General features: G+C 46.6%; 1 protein-coding gene across 1 annotated transcript in view; it reads right to left on the bottom strand.

Moving 5' to 3' along the window:
* Positions 1-20,213, bottom strand: part of SFMBT1 (Scm like with four mbt domains 1) — a 182,669-nt gene that overhangs the window by 21,410 nt on the left and 141,046 nt on the right. The window contains exons 14-17 of the mRNA XM_075322086.1: positions 19,638-19,699; positions 16,610-16,746; positions 15,022-15,131; positions 2,390-2,565 (exon numbers count right to left, since the gene is read on the bottom strand). Of these exons, the coding sequence (XP_075178201.1) occupies positions 2,390-2,565; positions 15,022-15,131; positions 16,610-16,746; positions 19,638-19,699 (485 nt within the window). The remainder of the gene's footprint in view (positions 1-2,389; positions 2,566-15,021; positions 15,132-16,609; positions 16,747-19,637; positions 19,700-20,213) is intronic.

Below are 20,213 nucleotides of genomic sequence, written 5' to 3' on the forward strand. Positions count from 1 at the left end.
TGTCTCATTGTGGCAACAACTTCATGAGATAAACCTGAGGCCGCTAGGATCCAGGACTCAATGGCCACACAGTCAGGTTCAGGGCCGCAGAATTCAGATGGAAAAACGGCCCTTGAGACAGCAAATCTGGACGGTTTGGTAGTGTCCACGGTTGGCCTACCGTGAGATGCCACAGATCCGGGTACCACGACCTTCTTGGCCAATCTGGAGCGACGAGTATGGCTCGATGGCAGTCGGACTTGATTTTCCGGAGAACTCTGGGTAACAATGCTAGAGGTGGGAACACATAGGGGAGTCGGAATTGCGACCAATCCTGAACCAAGGCGTCTGCCGCCAGCGCTCGGTGATCGTGAGACCGTGCCATGAAAACTGGGACCTTGTTGTTGTGCCGTGACGCCATCAGATCGACGTCCGGCGTCCCCCAGCGGCAACAGATCTGCTGAAACACGTCCGGGTGAAGGGACCATTCTCCTGCGTCCATGCCCTGGCGACTGAGAAAGTCTGCTTCCCAGTTTTCCACGCCTGGGATGTGAACTGCGGATATGGTGGACGCTCTGCTTTCCACCCACGTCAAAATCCGCTGGACTTCTTGAAAAGCTTGGCGACTGCGTGTTCCCCCTTGGTGGTTGATGTACGCCACCGCCGTGGAATTGTCCGACTGAATCCGAATCTGCTTGCCTTCCAGCCATTGTTGGAAGGCTCGCAGGGCAAGATAGATTGCTCTGATTTCCAGAACATTGATCTGCAGGGTGGACTCTTCCTGAGTCCACGTCCCCTGAGCCCTGTGGTGGAGAAACACCGCTCCCCACCCTGATAGGCTCGCATCCGTCGTGACCACTGCCCAGGACGGGGGAAGGAACGACTTTCCCTGTGACAATGAGGTGGGGAGAAGCCACCAACGCAGAGAGTCCTTGGCAGTCTGAGAGAGGGAGACAGTCCTGTCGAGGGACGTCGATTTCCCATCCCATTGGCGTAGAATGTCCCATTGTAGAGGGCGCAGATGAAACTGCGCGAACGGGACTGCCTCCATTGCTGCTACCATCTTTCCTAGGAAATGCATGAGGCGCCTCAGTGAGTGCGACTGGCTCTGAAGGAGAGATTGCACTCCAGTCCGTAGCGAGCACTGCTTGTCCAGTGGAAGCCTCACTATCGCTGAGAGAGTATGAAACTCCATGCCAAGATAAGTCAGAGATTGGGTCGGGGTTAGATGAGACTTTGGAAAGTTGATAATCCACCCGAAACTCTGGAGAGTGTCTAGTGCCACCGTCAGACTGTGTTGGCATGCCTCTTGAGAGGGTGCCTTTATAAGCAGGTCGTCTAGATACGGGATGACCGAGTGACCCTGCGAGTGCAGAACAGCTACTACTGCTGCCATGACTTTGGTGAAGACCCGGGGGGCTGTTCCATGTCCCTGATGTACTCCGCTCCATCCAGCATCTTCTCCAGGGGCTGTAGATGGAGCACGGTCTCAGTGCCTGGAGACCAGTAAATCCCACTTCACCCAGAGCCCTGTAAAAAGGGATGGGGAAGGAATCAGCATGTGGGCTCCTGCCGCCGTACCCGCAATGGGTACCTCAACCTTACAAACACCTCCGACATACAGTGGGGCGAGAAGGGAGCATGCTGGGAGCCCTGTATGGGCCCTCTTTTCTTCCATCCGACATAGTCAGCAGCTGCTGCTGACTAAAAACAATGGAGCTATGCGTGCGTGTCTGACCTCCTGCGCACAAAGCTAAAACTGAGGAATCCGTACTCCTACGGGAGGGTGTATAGCCAGAAGGGGAGGGGCCTTACACTTTTAAGTGTAGTTCTTTGTGCGGCCTCCAGAGGCAGTAGCTATACACCCACTGTCTGGGTCTCCCAATTAGGAGCGAAAAAGAAATGGCTAATTGGGCACAATTTGTCCATTTTCACTTAGGGGTGTATCACTTTTGTTGTAAGCGGTTTTGACATTAAAAGGTTGAGAGTTGAGATATTTAGAGGACATCAAATTTACACTGATCTATAAGCCGTACACTGACTACTTTACATTATATTAGTATTGCCCCCGGTGTTCCCCTTTATACATAACAGGAGTTACCCATCCAAATGATAGTAAACGAAAAAAAAAAAAATATGAGCAGCAGCTAGTCAAGATAATCTGTTTTTAAGCCTTTGGTCGGGTTCAGGCGGCCATATTTCATAGCGCCTTTACAGAGCACAATACCCAGACTTAGCACGGGTCTCCTGACTTGAGCTAGTAGCCTTATTGGTATACTGTATAGGAGGTCATCAGTTTGGGTCAGGAGACCTTTCATCATACCAAGTATTGAGGACCAGTTCTAGATCATGAATACGGCCGCCTGACCCTGACTTGAGGATCACAGGGAAATGTATCCCTGATACTTACTGTATTTAGTCTTTGTTAGCACAGAACAGTTTTCAGAACACTGATCATGAACCATAAGGGGTCCAAAGAGATTTGGGCAGCACTCAAGCTTAATACAGGTTTTCCGACAGAAATCTGACACTTGATCCGATGTCCTCACCAACTCCACTGTGGCACGGTAGGTTTTTCCTTTATATCTGAAAAGTAAACCATTAAATGGTCATAATATGGAGAAGACAAATGTAAAGTAATTATTGAAAGATAAAGCAGATCTGTCACCTGAATATGCTGTCTTATGTATGGGCAGTATAATCCAGCCACAGGTCTGTATTCCTAGTTGCCAAAACAGCATAAAAACTGTTGCATCATTTAACCAACATGAGCTTTGAAGCATACAGCAGTCACAAGTCAACTCTTCATGAAGCGATCATACACTACAATGCTTTCCACCCCATTCAGGCTTCTGTGTATGCACATATATAGTCTATCAATCACTGGTCTGAGGTTGGCTCAGAACTCATAAGTACACGTCTGCAGTTTTGTTTCAGCACTTTTTTGCACCACTTTGGCTACTAGGAGTATGGACTGGTAGCTTAAAAAGGGAATTAGTTACTTGATTCATACTGCCCACATCATGGTCACCATTAATGGCGGTAGATTTGCGGTCTTGTAGGTTTAACTCAAACGTTCTGGTGTTTGACGAGTCTACCAGGAACCAAAGGAGATGAGACAAGTCCTGCGCCGCCTCCGGATGGCTTCTCCCCACAATGTTCTAATTGATTGACAGGTCTTCTACGTGTCTATGTATAGATAAAAACATGTCAATCAAATGGAGCGAGGTAGGATGAAGCTGTCCAGGGACAACACGAGACTAGTGTTGTCAATTCCTATCGCTCAAGCCAAACTCTCAAAACGGTTTTCTATGAAAACACCAGAAAATGTGAGAGTTAAGAACCTGTCACCGGATGTTTATAATACTCACCTAACGGTCGGTGCAGAGCAGACTGGTCGGATGGGTGTCCCCATTCTCTGGGTCCGTGCCTCCTCTTTCAGCCATCTTTGTCCTCCTTCTGAAGCTAGTGTGGATGACGCGTTCTACATCATGTACACTAGCAGACATTGAGGTCCTGCGCAGGCTCACTTTGATTTGCCCTGAGTAGAGCAGAGCAAAATATTGTAGTGCGCCTGTGCGGGACCTCAATGTCTGCTAGTGTAGATGACGTAGAACGTGTCATCCACACTACCTTCAGAAAGAGGACAAAGATGGCCAAAAAAGGAGGCGCGGACCCAGAGAATGGAGACGCCCATCCGACCAGTCTGCTCTGCACTGACAGGTATTATAAAACATCCGGTGACAGGTTCTCTTTAAACATACTACGCTACGATCAATCTGCCAAGCTCCGATTCACTCATGATTTGTGCTGACCACACAAAGGACAAGTGACAGACTCCTTTGAAAAAGATAAATCATATTCAGTTGACAAATCAGAATTTTAAAATGAATTTTTAAAATGTTCTTGAAAATTGAAAACTATTTTTAAATGTATTTTCCTATTAGCACCAGTTGAATCACCTAGGATGGATTTTGCAGTAGAAAACATAGCCAAAAAGACAAGGGCATTACTCTCTCTAACGAACCAAATGTTTTGTCTTTAACTGGACCATCCCTTTAAAGAGCACCAATCACCAGGATTTTCCTATATAATCTAAAGCCAATGCTATACTGGTGCTGCCATGCGGATTCTATATATACAGTGCTGGCCGAAAGTATTGGCACCCCTGCAATTCTGTCAGATAATACTCAGTTTCTTCTTGAAAATGATTGCAATCACAAATTCTTTGGTATTATCTTCATTTATTTTGCTTGCAATGAAAAAACACAAGAGAATGAAACAAAAATCAAATCATTGATCATTTCACACAAAACTCCAAAAATGGGCCAGACAAAAGTATTGGCACCCTTAGCCTAATACTTGGTTCCACAACCTTTAGCCAAAATAACTGCGAACAACCGCTTCCGGTAACCATCAATGAGTTTTTTTTACAATGCTCTGCTGGAATTGTAGACCATTCTTCTTTGGCAAACTGCTCCAGGTCCCTGAGATTTGAAGGGTGCCTTCTCCAAACTGCCATTTTGAGATCTCTCCACAAGTGTTCTATGGGATTCAGGTCTGGACTCATTGCTGGCCACTTTAGTAGTCTCCAGTGCTTTCTATCAAACCATTTTCTAGTGCTTTTTGAAGTGTGTTTTGGGTCATTGTCCTGCTGGAAGACCCATGACCTCTGAGGAAGACCCAGCTTTCTCACACTGGGCCCTACATTATGCTGCAAAATTTGTTGGTAGTCTTCAGACTTCATAATGCCATGCACACTGTCAAGCAGTCCAGTGCCATAGGCAGCAAAGCAACCCCAAAACATAAGGGAACCTCCGCCATGTTTGACTGTAGGGACAGTGTTCTTTTCTTTGAATGCCTCTTTTTTTTCCTGTAAACGCTATGTTGATGGCTTTTCCTAAAAAGCTCTACTTTTGTCTCATCTGACCAGAGAACATTCTTCCAAAACGTTTTAGGCTCTCTCAGGTAAGTTTTGGCAAACTCCAGCCTGGCTTTTTTATGTCTCGGGGTAAGAAGTGGGGTCTTCCTGGGTATCCTACCATACAGTCCCTTTTCATTCAGACGCCAACGGATAGTTCAGGTTGACACTGTTTTACCCTCGGACTGCAGGGCAGCTTGAACTTGTTTGGATGTTAGTCGAGGTTCTTTATCCACCATCTGCACAATCTTGCGTTGAAATCTCTCATCAATTTTTCTTTTCCTTCCACATCTAGGGAGGTTAGCCACAGTGCCATGGGCTTTAAACTTCTTGATGACACTGTGCACCGTAGACACAGGAACTTTCAGGTCTTTGGAGATGGACTTGTAGCCTTGAGATTACAAATTGTGAGGAAGCATGAGCATTCTCAAGTCCTCAGACAGTTCTTTGGTCTTCTTTCTTTTCTCCATGCTCAATGTGGTACACACAAGGACACAGGACAGAGGTTGAGTCAACTTTAATCCATGTCAACTGGCTGCAAGTGTGATTTAGTTATTGCCAACACCTGTTAGGTGCCACAGGTAAGTTACAGGTGCTGTTAATTACACAAATTAGAGAAGCATCACATGATTTTACAAACAGTGCCAATACTTTTGTCCACCCCCTTTTTTTATGTTTGGTGTGGAATTATATCCAATTTGGCTTTGACAATTTTTTTTTCATTGAAGACAAATTAAATGAAGATAATACCAAAGAATTTGTGATTGCAATCATTTTCAAGGAGAAACTGAGTATTCTCTGACAGAATTGCAGGGGTGCCAATACTTTTGGCCAGCACTGTACCTTTAGTGGTCAGCTAGGATGTATAGCATTTGAAACACAAGCAAGTGCGTTTGTAAAATGAGCAGCTTTTTGAATGACAGCAGCTGCCGATCAGCTGATGGCTGGAGTGGGTTTTTATAGTGATTCCTGCCCCCCTGCTTGTCCGTCCTACCCTTGTTATTTTTGCTAATTCTATTATAGAATGATTTTCCTAAGTGGCTAGAAGGACGTGTGCTGAAGTCATACATATGTGACCAGAAGGGGCAGGGCTTCAGCCAACAAAAATATTACTTTCTGGTATCAGCTATATTTGCTGAGGCCCCACCCCTTCTTGTCACATGGGTATGACATCAGCAAAGGTCCTTCTAGCCACTTAATAAAACGATTCTAATAGAATTAGCATAAATAACAGGGGAAGGATGGACAGGCAGGAGGGCGAGAATAACTATGAATACCCACCCCAGCTATCAGCTGATCAGCAGCTGCTATCATTCAAAAAGCTGGTCATTTTACAAACTTTGCTTGTGTTTCAAAACCTATACATCCTAGCTGACAACTAAAGGTATGTATGGAATCAGCATGATAGTACCAGTATAGCACTGGCTTTAGTTTATATAAGAAAATCCTGGCGATTGGTGCGCTTTAAAAAGGTTAAATCTAGACCAAATGGGCATTCAAAACATTGTAGGCCGAGAAATCAGAAATAGCATTTTAGGAGTATAAAGATGTCAATAAGAAATGAAAAAAAAAAAAGAAAAATCAAGCTAGCAAGGTTAGCTACTGCGGGGAAAAGAGAAAAAAAAAAAAACAAAAAAAAAAAAACACAACATCAACACAATAAATCACTCCAAATTTTATATAGATATATGAATGCCAAAAAAAAAAAAAAGAGAATTTTGTTTACTTACCGTAAATTCTTTTTCTTATAGTTCCGTATTGGGAGACCCAGACCATGGGTGTTTAGCTTCTACCTCCGGAGGACACACAAAGTACTACACTTAAAAGTGTAGCTCCTCCCCCTGAGCCTATACACCCCCTGGTGAGCAGACCCAGCCAGTTTAGTGCAAAAGCTGAAGGAGAATAGCCACCCACAAGTAGAACAGAGCAAAAGCCGGAACAACCGGAGACTCTGTCCACGACAACAGTCGGTGATAACACGCGGAACAAGAAAATTGCCAACAGGCAACAGGGAGGGTGCTGGGTCTCCCAATACGGAACTATAAGAAAAAGAATTTACGGTAAGTAAACAAAATTCTCTTTTTCTTTATCGTTCCTTTGGGAGACCCAGACCATGGGACGTTCCAAAGCAGTCCCTGGGTGGGAAATAAACCGAAAAAAGGCAAGAAGTAGGCAGAACCTAACTTCACAAATGGGCGACAGCCGCCTGAAGGATGCGTCTGCCCAAGCTCGCATCTGCCGAAGCAAGAGCATGCACTTGGTAGTGCTTCGAAAAGGTATGCAGGCTAGTCCAAGTGGCAGCCTGACAGACTTGATGAGCCGTAGCCTGGTGCCTGAAAGCCCAAGAGGCACCAACAGCTCTGGTCGAATGTGCCTTGATCCCCGGCGGGGGAGGCACCTGAGAACTCTGGTAGGCGTCCGAAATGGTCGATCTAATCCAACGGGCCAAGGTCGGCTTAGAAGCAGAGAGGCCCTTGCGCCGACCTGTGGTTAGCACAAAAAGAGAAGTGCACCGCCTAAGAGCAGCGGTGCGAGACACATAGATCCGGAGCGCACGCACCAGATCCAGAGTATGCAGCGCTTTTTCAAAGCGATGAACAGGAGCCGGACAAAAGGAAGGTAGGGCAATGTCCTGGTTAAGGTGGAAAGGAGAGACCACCTTAGGAAGAAAATCCGGAGTCGGACGGAGAACCACCTTGTCTTGATGAAAAACTAAAAAAGGTGACTCCGAAGAGAGCGCGGCCAAATCAGAGACTCTCCTGAGGGAAGTTATGGCCACCAGAAAAAACACTTTCTGTGAAAGATGATGCAAAGAGACCTCCCTAAGAGGCTCAAAGGGGGGTTTCTGCAAAACCGTGAGAACTAAATTAAGGTCCCAGGGATCCAAGGGCCGCCGGTAAGGCGGAATGATGTGAGACGCGCCTTGCATGAAGGTGCGGACCTGAGCCAGCAGAGCGAGACGCCGCTGGAACAGAACTGACAGAGCTGAGACTTGTCCCTTGAGAGAGCTGAGGGACAGTCCTAGCTGCAGACCGGACTGTAGAAAAGACAGAAGGGTCGGCAAGGAGAATGGCCAAGGAGGATGGTCAGTAGAGCGACACCAGGACAGTAAAATCTTCCAAGTCCTGTGATAGATCTTAGCGGAGGAAGACTTACGGGCCCGAGTCATAGTGGAGATGACTTCAGGAGGGATACCAGAAGCCGTCAAGATCCAGGACTCAAGAGCCACGCTGTCAATTTGAGAGCCGCAGAATTTAGGCGGAAAAACGGACCTTGTGAGAGTAGGTCTGGACAGTCCGGGAGATGCCACGGCATCTCTACGGACAGAAGGAGCAGGTCTGGATACCAAGCTCGCCTGGGCCAGTCCAATGCAATGAGGATGACTCAACAGCCCTCCATTCTGATCTTGCGCAGAACTCTGGGCAAGAGAGCTAGAGGGGGAAACACGTAGGATAGACGAAACTGGGAACAGTCTTGAACCAGTGCGTCTGCGGCGAATGCCTGAGGGTCATGGGAGCGAGCCACGTAAACGGGAACCTTGTTGTTGTGACGGGATGCCATTAGGTCCACGTCCGGAGTGCCCATTTGTGGCAGATTGACTGAAACACTGCCGGGTGCAGGGACCACTCGCCACCGTCCACGGTTTGACGGCTGAGATAATCTGCCTCCCAATTTTCCATGCCTGGGATGTGGACTGCGGATATGGTGGACTTGGAGTCCTCCGCCCATTGAAGGATGCGTTGTACCTCCATCATTGCCAGGCGGCTGCGTGTCCCGCCTTGGTGATTGATGTAGGCAACCGCTGTCGCGTTGTCTGACTGGACTCGAATGTGCCTGCCCGCCAACAGGTGGTGAAAAGCTAGGAGAGCTAGAAGCACGGCTCTAGTTTCCAGCACATTGATTGAAAGGGCTGACTCGGACGGAGTCCAAGTGCCCTGCGCTCTGTGGTGGAGATATACCGCTCCCCAGCCGGATAGACTGGCATCCGTGGTGAGAATCACCCAGGACGGGGCCAGGAAGGAGCGCCCCTGGGACAGGGAGAGGGGCCGAAGCCACCACTGAAGAGAGCTTCTGGTTTGTGGCGACAGAGCCACTAACCTGTGTAAGGAGGAAGGCCGCTTGTCCCAACAGCGGAGAATGTCCAGCTGCAGGGGGCGCAGATGGAACTGGGCAAAGGGAACAGCCTCCATGGACGCCACCATTTGACCCAGCACCTGCATCAGACGCCTGAGGGTATAACGGCGGGGCCTCAGCAGAGAGCGCACCGCTAGCTGGAGGGACTGCTGTTTGACTAAGGGCAACTTCACAAGTGCAGTCAAGGTCTCGAACTGCATCCCTAGGTACGTGAGACTCTGGGTCGGAGTCAGAGTGGATTTGGGCAGATTGACCAGCCACCCGAATTGAGCTAGAGTGGAGAGAGTGAGCGAGACACTCCGCTGACAGTCTGCGCTGGATGAAGCCTTGACTAGAAGGTCGTCCAGGTAAGGAATCACTGCCAACCCCTGGAGGTGCAGAACTGCAATCACTGCTGCAATGACCTTGGTGAATACCCGAGGGGCCGTGGCCAACCCGAAGGGGGGAGCCACGAATTGGAAGTGATCTTCTCCTACTGCAAAACGTAGCCAACGCTGGTGTGACACTGCAATTGGCACATGCAGATAGGCATCTCTGATGTCGATGGATGCCAGGAAATCCCCTTGGGTCATTGAGGCAATGACCGATCGCAGAGACTCCATGCGAAAGCGCCGCACCTGAACATGCTTGTTGAGAAGCTTCAGATCCAGGATGGGCCGGAAGGTACCGTCCTTTTTGGGAACTAGGAAGAGATTTGAGTAGAAACCTCTGAACCGTTCCTGAGCGGGAACCGGTACAATTACTCCATTGGCCTGTAAGGCTGCCACGGCCTGTGAGAAGGCGGCGGCCTTGGAGCAGGGGGGAGTTGAGAGAAAAAAATCTGTTTGGCGGACTGGAAGAGAATTCTATCCTGTAGCCGTGGGAGATGATATCTCTCACCCACTGATCGGAGACGTGTTGAAACCAAGCGTCGCCAAAGTGGGAGAGCCTGCCACCGACTAAGGACGTTGCTGGCACGGACAGATAGTCACGAGGAGGCTGCCTTAGTGGCAGCAGCTCCTGCGGTCTTCTGTGGACGCACTTTTGGGCGCCAGTTGGATTTCTGGTCCTTGGCTGAGTTAGTGGACGAGGCCGAGGGCTTAGAGGACGACCAGTTGGAGGAACGAAAGGAGCGAAACCTCGACTGATTCCTACCCTGGACAGGTTTCCTGGCTTTAGTTTGAGGCATGGAAGTACTCTTCCCGCCAGTAGCTTCCTTAATAATTTCATCCAGCTGTTCTCCGAACAGCCGGGACCCAGCAAAAGGGAGCCCAGCAAGGTACTTCTTTGAAGAAGCATCTGCCTTCCACTCTCGAAGCCACAAGATTCTGCGGATAGCGAGGGAATTAGCCGAAGCCACCGCAGTGCGGTGAGAAGCTTCCAGCATGGCAGACATGGCATAGGATGAAAAGGCCGAAGCTTGGGAAGTTAAGGCATCCATTTCGGGCATAGATTCCCTGGTGAGGGAATGAATCTCCTTTAGAGAAGCAGAGATGGCCCTGAGAGCCCACACTGCTGCAAAAGTCTGAGAAAACGTGGCCCCCGCCGCTTCATACACGGATTTGGCCAGAAGGTCAATCTGGCGGTCAGTGGAATCCTTAAGGGAAGTGCCATCAGCCACCGACACAACGGTCCGGGCTGCGAGCCTAGACACCGGAGGGTCTATCTTTGGGGACTGAGCCCACTCCTTGACCACCTCTGGTGGAAAGGGAAAACGGTCATCAGAACCAAGCTTTGGGAAGCGCTTGTCAGGACAGGCCCTGGGCTTGGTCACAGCGGCCTGAAAACTGGAGTGGTTAAAGAACACTCTTTGCTCTCTTAGGCAAGGTAAACTGGTGCTTTTCTGCCAGAGAGGGTTGCTCCTCTGATACTGGCGGATTGAGATCCAGTACAGAATTAATAGAAGCAATCAAGTCACTAAGATCTGAGTCACTTTTGGACAGATCAATGGGGCACATGGAGTTAACCTCCGAGCCCCCTGTAAAGGCATCCTCCTCATCCTGCGAGTCAGATCTGGAATGAGAGCCACGGGAGGAGGAGGGAGAGGGAACCCTGCATCTCTTAGGAGGACGGGGTCTGGGCCCTGATGATGAATCCTGTGATCTCCGGTCCTGAGAGAGCCCTAGCAGCAGAGGCACCCTGTGAGGGGGGGCTGATGCATATTCAGCAAAGTCCTGGACAGAAGTCCCATGGACTCAGCAAAAGACTGGGAGATAGACCTAGAAAAGGATTCTACCCAAGCCGGGGGTTCAGCCACAGGAGCAGGAGCAGCCTGAGAAACCACTGGGGGTGAGACTCCAGGCTGTGGCACCGCCAAGTTAGAGCAGGCATCACAATGTGGGAAGGTGCTCGGTTCAGGCAGCAGGAGCTTACATGCAGCGCATACAGCATAAAGCTTTGGGGCCTTGCTCCTCGTGTGAGACATGCTGCTGGAGTGGGGGCTCTGCCAGAGAATGAACCCCAGAAAGTATATACAGAGGTCCACAACTGGAGACCGGTTGTGGCTTACCAGACCGCTGGAGCGGTGTTGTGTGCCCTCCAGATCCTGAAGCCCGGACCCCCAAGCACAGCACCTCAGCAGAGATGCTGCAGACCAGCGCTGCAATGACTGATCGCAGAGAGAACGCTAAGAAAATGGCCGCCGGAGCAAAGAGAGGGGGCGGGACTTGCTTGAGGAGCGGGATCTGAAGGGCCATAGAGACCTACAGGGGAGGGGACACCGAGGGGAGCCGAGCCTGTCACTCTGCATGAGTGACATGCGAGGGCAGTGAAACAGAAACTAGGCCTCCGGCGAAGCCGGGGCCTAAATATGAGCGGCGCGGCCGACGCGCAGGCACCATCGGCGCAGTTCTCAGGCAACAGCTAGAGAACCCGCCGGAAATGTCAGAAAACACAATAAGCACACTCTCCCCCAACAATAAAGTACAGGGACCCCGAAATCTAAACGTCTCAGGTACTTAGCTGCTGAGACGCAGGGCCAAGTCCCTGGGGATGAGTGCTCCAGTCCAGCAGGGTCCTGAAGGGCTGCGGATGGAGACCAGAGTCCTGCCAAGCATGGAGACCGTGCTGGCTCCCACTTCAAGCCAGAGCCCAGGAGGGATGGCGAAGGAGCACGGCATGTAAAGGCTCCAGCCTAGGAATCAACCTTACAACACCGCCGACACAGTGGGGTGAGAAGGGACATGCCGGGGGTCCAGACGTGGACCCCACTCTTCAATCTCGTTCCAAAAGGAAAAAAATCATATGAGAATGCATGTGTGGATGTATGCCTCCTGAACACAAAGCGATAAACTGGCTGGGTCTACTCACCAGGGGGTGTATAGGCTCAGAGGGAGGAGCTACACTTTTAAGTGTAGTACTTAGTGTGTCCTCCGGAGGTAGAAGCTAAACACCCATGGTCTGGGTCTCCCAAAGGAACGATAAAGAAAAAAAAAAATGTATGACCTTGCCCCTTAAAAGATGGTAAGAATTATACAGGACAAAAAAAGGCATTACACAAGCATTTCTCATCCATATTCAGCAATAAATAAATTGTTCCGGTGATCATTTAGCAAGAAAAAACCCCCTCAAAGTTAACCACGCAATATAACTAAATTAATACAAGAATGGGGAGGAGAAATGGGAGTCTATTTTGCAATATGTCGTCAAAATATCTCTGAGCGAGGCAAAACGGCTATCGCAATTATATGTTATATATAGCGTATATAGAAGCCCCGTGTGGATGAAGAAAGTGGGAGTGAGAACAGATTCCAAATGTCCAAAATGTACTGTGGAGGAAGCAGGGATCATGCACATGTTGTGGGAATGCCCGTGTTTACAAGGGTTCTGGATCACAGTGTTAAATTTAATTCAATCAGTGATGCAAGTGGACCTACCCAAAAACCCGCTGGTGTGTGTGCTGGGCTATGTGGATGAAGTGGGGGCGGATGAACAAGAGAAACTGGCAGTGGCACGATTGTTGTATGCAGCAAGGAAACTAATTGCCTTGTATTGGCTATGTGAAAAAGCACCGACACGTAAGGAATTTGTTGAAAAAGTGAATTATATTATTTATATGGAGAAAAATGTTTATATTAAAAGAGGAAGGAGAACTCAATATGAGAAGATCTGGAGCAAGTGGCTGGACTTTCCAGGATTAGCGTCATTTGATCTACTGAAAGATAGGATATTTAGACTAAAGGTAGGAAAGGAAAGATCGCAGTGGCTGAGAAATGAGGAGGGCAGGTCATTATGTGAATAAAGAGGGATGTAGAGAGTGGAGGGGTGAGACTGTCAACCGGAAGAGGGTGGGGGGAGGGGGAGGGAGTATGTGTGAAGACTACCCTCACAATTTAGGTTTATGAAAGTTTTAAAATGCAATAAAAATGTATCCGATTTAAAAAAAAAAAAATTAATACAAGAAGAAGAAGTAAACTTGCATCTGAACAGATTGTATATTTTAAATCACCTGGGCCAGATGGCATTCACACATGAATATTGAGGGAATTGAGCTTAGTAATTGATAGACCTCTGTATCTCATCTCCTTAGACTCTCTTGTAACAGGGTTGGTGCCTCAGGATTGGAGGAGGTTGACGTGGTACCGATATTTAAGAAAGGTAAGAGGGTAGATCCAGGCAACTACCGTCCAGTAAGCCTGACATCAGGGGTGTGCAAAGTAATTGCGGGCATTATAGGATAAGAGATGACAGGCAGAAATTTATTGCAGAGAATAATTTAATAACCGACAACAAGCGGTGACCTCAGGTGAACCCAGTGACATCACTGCTCACAGCTGCGGCTCTGTCAATGCGTTCCTGAGCAGTCACATTTCCTAATGTAACCGCGCACTGCAAACTGAGATGTAGCAGAGTCGCAATCACTGTGGGACCTATGTGGCTTACACAAGGCCTGCAGGGGTTCTTTTGGGGTTAATAAATTGTAGAACGAATGTTTTTTTGTTTATTTTTTTTTTAAATAAAGGATTTTTCTCTGTTGTGGGGAGGGGTCCCCCATTAGTAACCGCGGGCTTGATAACAGCTGTAATCTTTTGACAAAGTACAGCGGTTATTAATCCATTATATTACCCTGGTTGCCCTGGTGCGGTGGCATATGGGATGAGCTAGGTAAGGCGCCAGAATTGGCAGATCTAATGGATGCAACAATTCTGGGGAGGCTGCTATTCTTCGGCTGGGGGACCCCAATAACTGTGGGCCTGACCAGCCAGAGAAGACCAGCCCCCAGCTATCCGCTTTATCTTGGCTTGGTATCAAAATTTGGGTGGGGGGGGGAAACTGCACACCATTTTCTAAAATTTGAATAAATAATGTTAAAAAAGCCGCATGAGGTCCCTTGTATTTTGATACACAGCCAAGATGACGCACACACCCAGGGGCTGCAGCCTGTACCCATCTGCTTTATCTGCACTGGGTATCAATACATGGGGGACCTTACGCTATTTTTTCCAATTATTTATTTTTACACTCCACAACCAATCACAGACTCTGTTACAGAGGGTGGGCGGGTGAAGCAGTGCATATGCATGACAGTTAATTGTCAGACCTGGAAGTAGTGTGGTAGCCGTGAGGAGCCTAAGTAAAATTGTCCTCCTCTAATCCCCATTTCGCTTCCTTTTAACTTTTAATTTTTATTCGGGTGACCGAACCAAAGCAGTAACATGGACTTCCCTGAGAAGTCAGTGATCGGGGTCCGTGCATGGACACTAGGTGTTCGGCACTGAAACCAATCTATACAATTCGGCTTCGCTCATCGCTAGTGATAACTTATTAAATCGGTTGAATTCGATCATTAGGAACCACACTGATCGGAAGAATAAGGAACTTAACAAAACACTTTATTCAACTTGGATGTCTGACAGCCGGCTTTATTCATACTCTTTGGGGCAGCCGTCCATATATCAGATACAGAAGAACGAACATTAGTTTATGGAAACAACAGTCTCATTTCCTAAACCTACTAAGATATTACACATCAAGCTAGTATGATAGCAGTCTGGACAAGATGAGCTTACTTGGCTTTCAATATTTCTGCATGTTGAGGCCATAATGGTTCATCCTGTAATTCCAGTTCACGTAGAACCCTGCTGGGCTTGTATGCGGCATTGATTATTAATGATAACACCTGTAGTTAAAAGTGGATGGAGTTAAACAGCTTTCAATATCTGTAGAGCATTCATTGTACCAGTAACCATTACAGACCAAATACACAAAGTAAAGCCGCCACATTTACGGAAAACCACCAACAACCAGAGGTTTGAAAAACTGTTCTTTTAACTGAACCTCTAAGAAAGGGAATGAATGCTGAAAAAATAACCCTAATCTTTACTACGATTTTTCCATTATACATTTAAAGAAGTCTGTTCATGTGTGTGAACGGCCCAGTCACAGTCCAGACCTAAATCCCATTGAAAATCTGTGACAAGACTTGATAATTGCTGTTCACAGACGTCTCCATCCAATCTCACTGAGCTAGAGCTCGTGTGCAAAGAAGAATGGGCAAAAATGTCACCTCTAGAGGTGCAAAGCTGGTAGAGTTACCCCCAAAAGACTTGCAGCAGTATCTGCAGCAAAAGGTGATCCTACAAAGTACTTACTGAGGGGACTGAATACAAATCACAATTTTCAAATCTACATTTTTTAGAAAGCCAAGTATAATTTCTTTTACACTTCATAAATACTTGCATTTTGTTGGGCCCTTTTGTGATCTACCAGCAAGTAGTATTTAAAGAGAACCTGTCAGGTCCAATATGCCCTCAGAACCACGAGCAGTTCTGGGTGCATATTGTTAATCCCCGCCTAACTGTCCCTGTATACACTACCATAGATAAAAGAGATCTTTAGAAAAGTATTTCCAAAGATCTTTTATCGTATGCTAATGAGCGAGGGCACTAGCCCCCTGGGCGTTGATTCCCAGGCCAGTCGCCCTCATTAGCATATTAGTATGCCCCTGTGGGCGTGCTATCATGCTAATGAATATGCAGTGTCACAGGATGATCTTACTCACCTCTCCGCCATCGCATCCGACGAGTGATTTCGGCTCAGTGAGCATGACCCCAGAGTTTGGGTCATGTGCATTACTTCAGTTTTCACTTCCACACTCCTCCAATTGTTAACTGTCAGACTTTTTTTCTGTCGTGTTCCCACCCCTGACACCTCAGGACCCCTAGGTGGGGGCTTACCAACCGCCTGGTCCCGCCCACTGGTGTTTCCTTATTGTCATGAGGGGGTGGCTAGCCTTTAATGGCTGTGTGATGTACCTGAGTGTGGGTTTTGTGTTGGAATCAAGGAGGGTGGACTACTTCTGTGACTATCTAGTTTTTGCCAGGGAGTCACATATACAGGGACGGTTAGGCAGGGATTAGCAATATGCACCCAGAACTGCTTGTGGTTCTGGCTGCATATTGCACCTGACAGGTTCCCTTTAAGTTTTTGGATGTAACGTGGGGAAAAAAAAAAAAAAAAACGTGGTAAAGTTCATTGAGTATGAATAATTTTTCAAGGCAATATTGCATTGTCCAGGGGAGAATACCAGTCTTCTGCTGTATAGGGAGTCAGAGATTATTTTATACTTAGCATATGTGCTACTAGAGGGCACAATACCTCTTTGAGGACCAGCACACAGATTCCCGGACCCACAGACTTGGGTAGCTCGGCTATCCGTCCTTTGTTTAGATAAGGACCCGAGAAGCAGCGATGGTTGAAATAGATCTTGGGGGAGAGATATTTCCCATTAGATGCTGTGGAAGAAATGGGAATATTAACCAGGTTGTATAGTTTTGGATTGTATATTATAGACATTGTTAGGGGTTATGGTGTTACAAACATTTCTATAGTAAGGATAATTTAGAGATGGTCCATGAGACATTAATCATGTAAATACAGACTAATCTGCATAACACTAACACGTTTTGTCGCTGTAAATGGAATAATTTATTTTCTCGCCAGACAATCCTTTTAATGCAATCAATAGATTAAGGTGACCTAATATAACAAAACACCTCACAAAATGTTACTGGTGAACAATCCGCTTTTAAGATGTCACGCTACTCCGGGGAATGTGGCATCAAAATCTATACCTGTCTGTCATTTTAAACCAACCAATTGATTTTTTTTCTTCGGACTTTCTTAAAGGGAACCTGTCCCCATATTTTGGTCTTCTAAACTAAAATTAACACCTTACGCAGCGCCTGTGTTGCATTCTATAAAAGGTGCACATTACGCCCTGACCCGACCACCCCCTGTAGACCCCACAAATACCTTAATAAAATCTCCGCCATGTATGTCCAGTCCGATGGGAGTCCTAATTTGTGTTGAGGTCATTTACATCGCCGGGCAAAATCTCGAGCCTGTGCAAAAAACCCGCCGGTTTGTTCAGGCGCATCTATATTTTCGGCTCTAACCAACAATAGGGCAGAGCCGAGTGCGCCTGCGCGAGCTGCGAATATGACAAGATTTTTCCCGCCACCGTGTATGGCAGCCCAGGTTTCGTCCACGTTAATCAGCATAGGAGGATGGCGAAAGGAGGGCCACGAGGCGCAGATTAGGACACTCATCAGACCGGACGGGACAATTTACATAGAGAGCGGGAGATTTTATAAAAGGTATTTCTGGGGTCAGGGTGTAAGGTGCACCTTTATTGAATGCAGCAAAGGTGCTGCTTAAGGCGATAGGTTTCCTTTAATTTAATTGTCCCATATTATATGAATTTCGTTTGTTCATGGCTTAATTTTATATTAGATCAGGATTAATATAAAGTCACAATTTCCTGTTTTTAAAATGCTGTGCAGTAGTGATGGGCAGATCCAGACTGTAAAAGTCCGGATCCGCGCAGTTTCAAAAGTATCTAGGTGCCGGGCTGCACTGAAATCCAGCTAATTTTTGGGGTCAAGCAACTCATTAAATAAAAAAGAAAATAAAAAAAAAGTTAAAATAAAAAAGCAAGCGCGCTATACTTGCCAAATCTCCGTCACGGCTGTAAGTGCTTCCGGGTCCGCTCATTATTGCTCATCCATATTTACTGCTTCCCCCGCCGCATGAGTTTCCTCTTATTATGATACACAGCCAAGATAGGCGCACGGCAAGGGACTGCAGCAAGTAGCTGTGAGCTTTATCTGTGCTAGGTATAATACGGGAGGAGCCTACACCAATTTATTTATTTTTATACCACGATCAGTGACCCGCAGACCGGATCTGTGATTGGTTGCAGTCAGACGCTGTCACACAGGTTGGAGTCGCATTTTGACTGCAACCAATCACAGATGCCAGGTCAGCCAATGGAGGGGATGCAGCGCATATGCGTGAAGGTAAATGAGCAGACCCGGAAGAAGAGTGAGTGGCCTGGAAGCAGAGTTACAGCCGCGCCGAAGCGTCGATAAGTATAGCGCACTTGCTCTAATCCACCCATCACTCCTACCACCATTTTTAACTGCCGGATTCTGGTCCCCATAGATCTATATGGGGACCAGCATCTTTCCGGACCAGAACCAATTTTTTTTTTTTTTAAAAAAAAAAAAAGTCTAATTAGTCACGCCAATCCCACATATCTGCGAGTTCGCTCATCACTGTGCAATTCTCAAATTCTTTCAATCTTGTCATCTGTCAGCATCACAGCTATGTAGCAGAGGTGGAAACTGCAAAAAGGGCTGCATCCTTATTCCATACTAATATATCTATATATAGAAAGAACACAAAAAGGACTATAGGCACAATAGTAAACTTAGTTAAAATAAATAGAGACCTTACTCTATTACTCCAAAATAAACCCAAGCTTCTGTGCCCATTGCTTACGTAATTCCTTAATCACAGCGCCATTTTTGACCTCATGAACTTCTGTCAGTCATAACTTTTTAATGGGTTATTCACAACTTCGTTAACTGGTAAAATTGCTAAATACTTGCGCAAACAAGCAATTTTGCTATTTGGGTCTTATTAAAAATATTTTACGGTCTTAAAAAATGAAGAATTTGGAATTCTTTATTTTTACACTCCACTTCGGGAACCCAGACAGCTAGAGTGAGTGCAACCAATCACAGATGCTGTCACAGAGGGTGGGCGGGGGAAGCAGTGAATATTCATAAGATTTACCGTAATGAGTGGACCCCGGAAACAGCGTCCTGCTTTAATCCCCATTTTGCTTCCTTTTTATTAAATTTATTTTTTACCAAGCGGCTGAACCCAAACGGCAACATGAACTTTGCTGAGAAGTCCGGGATTCGCTGCAGATGAGCCTGGACCAAGCTGCACAAGGCAACTAGTAAAATAGTGATAATCTTCTGCTGATAAAACACTCATTGTACTGAAAAATACAGCACACAGCCTACTAAGTGACACAATCACTGAAATCACAGGTCTTTTCCTACATCATGCAGTCCTTAGATTAGATAGCAAAAACCTGCTAACAGATTCTAAGATAGCTATAGAGCCATAATCCATTTAGCTTAGCTCCTGGTTATTACATTTCCGGCATTAAAAATAGATTATTATTTTTTTTAATATCTAAACTACTGCCAATCCCAATTACACTCGGGAGATGCAGTCATCATTGTATCCAGTCTATGGTATACATTACTGTACTAAATGCTTTGTACAAATGCACAATTGATTAGGAGAAAATGGAGGAATAGCTTACTGGTGATGCCACTTGCAGTTTCGGACCCATTCACTCCATGCCCATTCTTCGTAGGCAAACTGCTAAAAAAAAAAAAAAATAATAATAATAAAAAAAAAAACAGTGAAAGTTTATATAAAGACTAAAATACACACGCATGAACATTGTGAGTGTGAATAGAAGGGTGCAGCTTCTGCTTCACATCAGGAGATATTGGGTTGAATATTTACAATTTTTCATTACATCTTTTTAAAAGGTAAAAATATGAAACCAACAAGATACAACCATTGCATAAGGCTGTTTAAAAAACAGCGGCTCATCACACCCTGACCTTCTCCATTATGAAAGGTTTATTCTATGTGATGATCTGCTACTGCACAGATATTACCAAGTCAGTGCCAACTGCATTCAGAACAGATGGAAAGGACATTTCTACCACCACCGAGGCCAAGACTAACAAGCTACCCCCCTAATCCCTACCCATTTTCTAAAAAAGAGATTGCCCTCATTGTAATGAAATTAGGAGGCTCCGTAATGGTACATGTGTAGGCGGGTCAGGGTTATGCCCACCCCTGCAGAAGCAGCTGGCACAGTGAT

The sequence above is a fragment of the Anomaloglossus baeobatrachus genome, chromosome 8 (genome assembly GCF_048569485.1).
Source record: "Anomaloglossus baeobatrachus isolate aAnoBae1 chromosome 8, aAnoBae1.hap1, whole genome shotgun sequence".
NCBI lineage: Eukaryota > Metazoa > Chordata > Amphibia > Anura > Aromobatidae > Anomaloglossus > Anomaloglossus baeobatrachus.